General features: G+C 29.8%; 1 protein-coding gene across 1 annotated transcript; it reads left to right on the top strand.

Annotated features, from left to right (window-relative positions):
* The first annotated feature begins 524 nt into the window (after window positions 1–524).
* On the top strand, window positions 525–8,346 carry LOC120152386 (cyclin-D3-3-like). The gene is made up of 6 exons (XM_039164610.1): window positions 525–531; window positions 785–885; window positions 1,457–1,693; window positions 7,617–7,818; window positions 7,878–8,008; window positions 8,098–8,346. Exons 1-6 carry the CDS (start codon window positions 525–527, stop codon window positions 8,344–8,346), a joined length of 927 nt encoding a protein of 308 aa, XP_039020541.1.
* Window positions 8,347–8,564: the final 218 nt, after the last annotated feature.

Below are 8,564 nucleotides of genomic sequence, written 5' to 3' on the forward strand. Positions count from 1 at the left end.
CCACTTCCACAAATGGAATCAGACAACATGGTCTTAGACGATATAATGAATTATTGACAGCAAAACCATCAAAGTATATCTAAGAGCTCATTAGTTGGGGGAGATTCTTTGCTTTATTTTATGCATTATAAAAGGTTTTCTGATTTAGCTGGAAAAGAAAACTAATAATTTAATGAAACGATTATAAGATATTCTGAATGTATGACAACTCATCCTAGTGCTGATGCAATAGGACAAGTATAAAATACAAATCGTTGGAAATTGGCAAGGCCAATGGGTTTTAAGGATCGACATCCGTGAGTTTTAGTTCATTTTACCCCAATTTAAGACCTCTTCATCTAATTTAAAATTTAATTTATTTTTAGATAAAACTCGTATACGATATGATCTATAACAAATGCACTAAAAATTTAATTTTTTTTATAAAATAAAAATCTAACTGAAGAATAATATAACGAAAGTATTATGGTAATTATTTCTAAATATATAAGGTATAATTATATTGTTTTTCTTTGCGTTGAATCATGTTAGGTATTTTTCACTTTAAGTCTGAATCTGACCTAAGCTACTTTAGGGTACGTTTGGTAAAACTTTCTAAAGGGTGTGTTTGGAACTACGAAAATATTTTTCCCGTTTTCTTGTGTTTGGTTCCCGTAAAACACTCTGGTCAACGTAAAATGTTTTACAGTCAATGATAAAGGAGAGGAAAACACGGTATTTCAACTTACCGTTTGGAAAAGGGTAAGTTGTTTTCCAGCTTTGTCTTGTCCCTTGCTCCACACAGAAAACACAGTCTTTGGTTCTCTCCTCCCTTGCTCCACACCAGAAAATCGATCGACTGTTTGGAATCCTTCTCATCGGCGAGGCAGGCGGTCGTCTTCTCAGGTATCTCTCGTTTCATCTTCTCCCTTTTCATCTTCCTTTATCTCTTTTTCTTGTTTCATTTTCCCTCATTTTCCATTTTCAATTTCACCGATGAGGCATAAAATAAAGTTCTGAAAGCTCCATTTTCATTTTCCATAGTTGTGGTGTTTTCTTGGATGTCCAGTCAAGAGAAGCACTTGAAGAACTATGTTCAGCTCTATGTTTTTTTGGGTTTAATTTGCTTTTTATTTAATCGATTTTTTGTTGGTTGGTGGATTCTTTTGAGTTACTGTAGCACCTGATTTCTGTTATGTGAATTGGGTTCTTTTTTTATTGTTGAAATTTTATTTATTGACCTTTTTTTAAATGCTTTGATCTTGAATTATATGACGATTTTGCATTTCTGATTAAAAACGTATGGTTCTGCACTTACGATATTCGTATGGATTATGAAATTGAGGGATATTTGGTTTGAATTGTTGTATATGGTCACGTGGCTTTGATTGTTGCTTTTGAACTGAAATTTGATGTTCATCTGCTTAACGTTGACTGACGTTGGAGGGGGTTTTGATGATTTTGGTAATCTGTACAGGTTCTTCCTAGAGAAGGCTGCTGCTCTAGCACTTTATCTTCTTATGAAGAAGAAGATGTTGGTTCCAGTATGGAGGGAAGAAAGCACGAGGAAAATGGATCAAGCATGGAGGGTATAATAGAGGAGACACTGGCACCGGGTGAAAACACAGTTAAGCCAGTTAATGAGGCTTCTGCTTGGTCCATGAGATTGATTGCACTGCAGTTGTCAACTGGTCATAGCACCAGCATTGAAGAAGTATGTTCTGAATATTGAAAAATTGAGTGCAGTTTTTGTTGTCTGCCATCATCTTTGAGTGCTTAAAATCTTCATTTTTCATTAAAACGACTATGTTGCTTGACAATTTTCTTTGCTTAAGCTGGCATCAATCTCCTGAGTTGTATAGGCTTGGATTTTATGCGACCCAAGTTTCGCTTCATAGTTGATTCCTATATCATTAGGAAAAACACAGTTGCAACTCATAGGCTGTTTACTTTTATTTTTACTTGAGTTTCTTTGAAAGGTGTAATGATTTACTGGAATGTTCTGTGTAGATTGTTGTTCCTTTAGTAATGTTATAGTCTTCCTCTGAACACCTTAGACATGTAGTTTCATTTACCTCAGTTATGCCTTTAGCCATTGTATGTGTCATTACCGACATATTTGAAGTATTACCGAAATACCTTCCCTTCTTTTTCCTTTCGAAATACCTTCCCTTCTTAATATATTTTTAATATTATATCAAATAAACCTACATAATATTAATTTTACGTTGAAATTCTTTTCTAAAAAAATGAATGAATAAGCATCATGAAGATTTTAAACCTAAAATAGTGTATTTATAACACAATTAACATAAATTATTAATATTATCTAAAAATATAATTTGATGTATTTATAAAAATATAATTTTTTATAAAATATAATTATATAAAAAAATAAAATGAACTTTTAAAACTAAGGTAAAGAATAAAAACATATTGAATATGTATGTTTCTTTATTAAAAAGAGATTCTGAAATCTTTATTAAAAAGAGATTCTGAAAACTGTTTTCTGAAAAATTAACCAAACACTGTAAAACATTTTACAATGCACCATCCAAACACTGAAAAATATTTTCTGGAAAATATTTTCCAAAAATGTAATTAATTTTACATATTTCATTTTCTGGAAAATATTTTCAGTGAAACAAACAGACCCTAAAATCACTTTTAGCTAAAAAAACTCGTTTTGGCCACAAAGTCATTATCAAATGAGTAAAGAATAAAAAAATTACGGTGAAAACTGTAGTTTCAAACCAACCGCAAAAGCTAGACAAAAACTCCTAGCTTTTTCATTTTCAACTTTGCGTTTGGATTAAATTATAATTTTAGCTTTACTAATGCATGAACTCTACTCAATTATGTATAACATTTTATTTTAACAATTTAATACAAACATCCTTAAAAAATAATTTATTATTTTTAATAATTTATTTTAGTTGTTTAAAAATAAATAAAATTTATGATTTATATATTAAACTATTAATTGTGAGTTATATAAAATATATTTTTGTTATAGTTTAAATTGATATAATTTGTATATAATAATAATTATTTTGAACTTATTTTATTTTAAATTGATATAATTTTTATATAAGTGGAAATATAATTTAAATATTATATTTTCAATTTATAACATAACTTCTATAATTAACATCTTATCTTTTTAAATTCACTTTTTAACAACAATTTCAGATAATTAAATTTTAAACTATACTTTTATATAATATTTTTAAAAGTTCGTTTCTAATTCAATTTTCAAAATCTATAGTAGCCTGACCCTTAACCTCAGCTTTTTTAGAATAATATATTTAATAAAATAATGTCAGAATTCATCGGATTTAGAACCTTTCCCATCCCTATATTTAAGGATTTACGGCATAGTTTTTAAAAATGACTTTTGATGGAGGACTACTCTTTCTTCACCCATTTTCAAGCAATGAAAGCCCAAGTCCAATGTGAGTTTCAAGCTCCATGCATAATACACCCAAGAACAAATTAAAACAGGTTTAAATTTTATTATTATGAGAAAATAAAATCAAACATTTTTGTTTCTTACATGTAACTTGTCCAAAATTGTCAATTTTTTTAATTTTTTCAAAAATTTTCTTTCATATATCCCTCAGCTTACGTCACTCTTTTATTAAGCAACATTCACCCTGCTTAGTCAACACTCGAGAGCTAGACCAGCTTACAACTTTCAGTTTTTGTCGAAAAACAGAGAAGTGAGCTTTGGAAGCGGTTTGGTAAAGCCATCCGCAAGTTGAAACCTCCCAGGAACAAAATTCACACGAATAGAATCGTTTGCAATCTTCTCCCTAACAAAGTTAACATCGAGTTGAATATACTTAGATTTAGCATGAAAAACTGAATTTACACTCATAGCAACGGCACTTGTGCTATCACTCTAAACAGTTGACACATCACCACAAACAATTCTCATATCACTAAGAAACGCTTATAATCAAACAAGTTCAGACACCACATTGGCAACTCCACGATATTCAGCTTCTGTTGTGGATTGAGAGACATACTTTTGTTTCTTCAAGCACCAAGAATCAAACTAACACCAATATATATATATATACAAAACCCATATATCTACCTCTTATCATTCGAATTACTGGTCCAATTAGCATCCGAAAAAGCACATAGCACCAAATTATCTCCAGAAGCACGAAACAACAGTCCATAATCTATTGTACTACTTAAGTAACGTTAATACGTTTTACTGCTAACCAATGCAACTCACACGGTTGATACATATATTGAACAACACATCTAACACTGAACGAGATATCAGATCTAGTGTAACTCAAATACAACAGTTCTCCTACCACGCTCCTATATTGCTGAGGATCATCAAGAGGACGACCATCATCCCAAGATAATTTAGGTGTGGAAAGCTTTAGTGTCGGAACTGCTCGATCTTCACCCATATCTACACGTTCCAATAGCTCACGAACAGACCCGTTTCTGAAATTTTAGTGGCCCGGGGCCAATATAAAAATTAAGCCTCCAATAATAAGTATCGAAAAAATAAATAAATTCTAAGAGCAAGAAAATAAAATAAATTTGTTTGCAAATTATTTTTTTAGTACGTTTAATAAACTATCTAATAAATATAGAGCTATCTCAGATATTTTTCAGAACATTAAACGAAACTAAAATATAGACCTTTATAAAAACAAATATTTTAATACTTTGAATAATTAATTTAATATTACTTTAATAAATCATATAAAAATGATTAAATTAGGGCCTTAAACTATAAAAGTAAAAAAAGTATGATTGAAAAAATTAGGGTCATCAATTGTAAAAGTAAAATGTGAGATTAAAAAAATTAGGGGCCTCAATTTTAAAGGTAAAAGGTAGGGTTGAAAAGATTTAGGAGCCTAAATTATATGAGTAAAAAAACGGTATTGAAAAAAATTAGGGGCTTCAATTATAAAGATTAAAAGTGATACTGAAAAAATCACGAGCATAATTATAAAGGTACAAAGTGAGATTGAAAAATATAGTATCATCAATTATAAATGTAAAAAATTGGATTGAAAAAAAATTAAGAGTCTCAATTATAAAAATAAAAAGTATGATTACAAAAATTAGAAACCTCAATCATAAAGATAAAAAAATTAAAATTTAAAAAAAATTAAAGGGTTAAATTATAAATATAAATAATATAATAGAAAAAATAGAGGTCATATAAAAATAAGGGGCATGAACAATTGATCTGCACCCCTAATAGCAAAAAAAAGAAAGTAAAATTTGATATCAGTATCGTTGATTTTTTTAATGATGAACAATTAACAAAATTAAAATGTAATATTAAGTGAAATTTTGCAAAAAATAATAATTGAATAACAAAAAATAGATATATGACTAAATAAATAGTTTATTATTTTTTAATTTTATATGAATTCTATAATTTTGAGTCCAGGCAAGCGGAGGCCCTGCAAGTTCCCCTCTTGCCCATGCTAAAATACGGGCATGTGTACAGTATAAACCTTTCATTTAAAAATCATTTCAGTTAAAACTAATTCTAAGCTCTCAGGGTGCGTTTAGTTCACGGAATATAATATTATCAGTGAGAATGTAAGATTACCAGGTAATAAGATTGCTGGGAATGTTGTATTTTGTTTTTGGTTGGTTTAGCAGGAATATAAGATTACCGTGTTTGGTTAAAGGAATAAATGATTATTAGAATGTATATTTGACCAAATTGTACTTATTATATATTTGTTTTTTAACAAGTTAGAAAATATATATATATATTTTTTAAAAAATTTAAATTCATAAATTTTATATAATTTTTTTACAAAATTAAAAATATAAAAAGGTTTAATGAAAGGGTAAAATTTTATTTTAACCCCTGAACTTCATATAAAATTTTAATTACAAACTGTTTTTTTTAAATCTAAAATAGTTTAAGGATAAATTTGTAATTTAACATTCGTAGAATTTTTATTATTCAATGAAAGAAGAATGATATTTTTGAATAAAAAAAATTTAAGAGCATTTTAGTCCAAAACGCCGGTAATCTAACAATACATAAGGAAAGGGAGGTAATGACATTCCCGGTAATATACCCTAAAAAATCCACTATTAGTAATCTTACATTACCAGAAATGAGATTCCCGACTAACCAAACGGGAGAATGTGAATTTCATTCCCGTGAAAATCCCACATTCCCTATCCAAACGCCTGCTTTGTGTTGTGTGATTCATGATTGGGTATAGGTTTTAATGGGTTCGTGTTTGTGTTGATGGGGTGGACGACAATAAAAGCAAAGTCAATTTAAAGTAATTTGGGTTATTTGTTCAATTTAAAGTAATTTGGGTTATTTGAACATATAAATATAATATAATTAATTATATAAGATATTTTAAAAATATAACTCTTATTTAACTTAATCTTTAAATTTAAAATATATTATATCAATCCTTCTGACTATCAATTTCATTATATTTTGATCATTCCATTAATGTGTTGTTAATTGTATTAATTAAAAAATTTATTCATTTTTGAAGGTCTTGATAATTAAATATCTGACCTTAAAAAATAATTATTTTCTAAAGAACATCATAAATGTTACATTTTAATTTTATTTTGGTCTCCCGTCGTTAAAAAATTAACATAATCATTGATGTGATATATTTTTAGTTTTTTAAATGATGACGTGATATTACCTAACGTTGACATCGTTAATTTTTAACAACAAATACAAAATGAAACTAAAACATCACATTAGTGATTATTTCAAAAATAATAATTGGGTGGTCAAAATAAAACAAAAATGATAGTTAGATGACTAAATTCGTACTTTACCCTTTTTTAATATACAGTTCAAATAAAATTTAAATATCAATTATCGTGTATATATTGACCAAAAGTAATCTCTTTAAACTGAAAAGGATGTGATTATTATATAGTAACCACAAGGAAAAAAAGAAGGTATGTTTTGTTGATATTTATGCTCTGTACAGCTTCTGCTTTTCGTATCTTGAGACTGCCAAAGGGAGCAGGAAGATTTAAAGACAATCTCAGAACATTTTGCCTTTTTTTTTCAAAGTGCAGAGCTTTTATTAAGATCATGGCGACTTCGCATGCTTCTTAATGGCTAGAGATTTAATTTTGTTTCATTTGAATACACTAATCTATACTTTTTGTGTAGGCCGTTGGGAGCATTTGTAGGCTTAGATTGAAGCTTTAAGGATGCCTTGAAGGCATTTTCGAACATCAGCTAAAAAAATAACCAATAATATAGTTTATTTAATGTAAGGATATGCAAAATGTTACTTTTTTTGTAGGCCGTTGGGAGCAGGAAAAATGTTTTTCTTTTTACGTAAAATTGAAGTTATTGTTACTTTTCAATGTAAGGATATGCAAATTTGATTTTCTTTTGTTGGTTTCTTTGCTTCTTCGTGCTTGAAAATGGCCCTGCTTCAATGAAATTGTTCAGCTGTGGAAGAGGATTGACTGTGACCACTTACTGATAAAGTTGACAAGTAATGACAGAACCAAATAACAGTGCCACTTCTTCTAGACCTCCAAGTATGCCTCAAATGCCATCAGAATTATAGTCCCAATTTGTGTTTCTAAACTTGTTATTGAGTAAATAAAGTTTTTTTTTTCTTTAGATGGAGGAAGCAGAGTATGTGTTTGATTCAAAGACCATACAAAGAATGGAGCTTTTGGTGTTATCGACACTGCAATGGAGAATGAAACAGGTAACACCAATTTCTTTCTTCGATCATATCACAAGGAGACTTGGATTAAAGACCCATTTGCATTGGGAGTTCCTTTGTAGGTGTGAGCGTTTGCTTCTCTTCCTCATAACTGGTGAGCTTTTGTTTTTTCATGAGTTCTAACGTAGGTTTTCCAATTCAATTTTAATACAGATTCAAGATTCATGCTTTATGTTCCTTCTATCTTAGCTGCTGCAACAATGTTGCATGTTGTTAAAGAGGTTGAACCATGCCATTATCTTGAATATCAGAAACAGCTCGTTGGAGTGCTCAAGATATGCGAGGTTTGTGCACAATTTCTTGCAGTGTCCTCTATTCTATCTATGTTGGAACTAGATTCTCCATTATTTAATTGTGGTTTTGTTTCGAACAGGATAAAGTAAATGCCTGCTATGAGCTCATCTCAGAGTTACTGGAAAGGCAGTACAAAGGAAACCTAGGCAACAAAAGGAAGCATAGATCAATACCGAGCAGCCCTAGTGGTGTCATCGACGTGTCTTTCAGCTGTGATAGCTCGGATGGTTTGTGGGTTGTGAGTTGTGACATCTTCAGTCTCTTCATCACCACAGCCACTGTTTCACAAAATCGTCTGTTTGTGGATGTGCTTAGTAGCCATCGATAAATCATTCCTTTGATCATTATAACTAGTACTGTCAAACATGTTATTGAAAGTTCCTCTTTTGCAAAGTCAGTAGTAATCGATCTTTAATGTGCAATTGATATGTATTTCGTAACTAATTCGTTGCCTTCTATTATCATATTTTCTGACATGGATCAGAGATGTATCAGTATCTGCTAAATTCCACTTTGATTCGTTAAGCTATGGATTTTGATTCTTCT

This window comes from Hibiscus syriacus, unplaced genomic scaffold, assembly GCF_006381635.1.
Source record: "Hibiscus syriacus cultivar Baekdansim isolate YM2019G1 unplaced genomic scaffold, ASM638163v2 tig00111088_pilon, whole genome shotgun sequence".
In the NCBI taxonomy this organism is placed as follows: Eukaryota; Viridiplantae; Streptophyta; class Magnoliopsida; order Malvales; family Malvaceae; genus Hibiscus; species Hibiscus syriacus.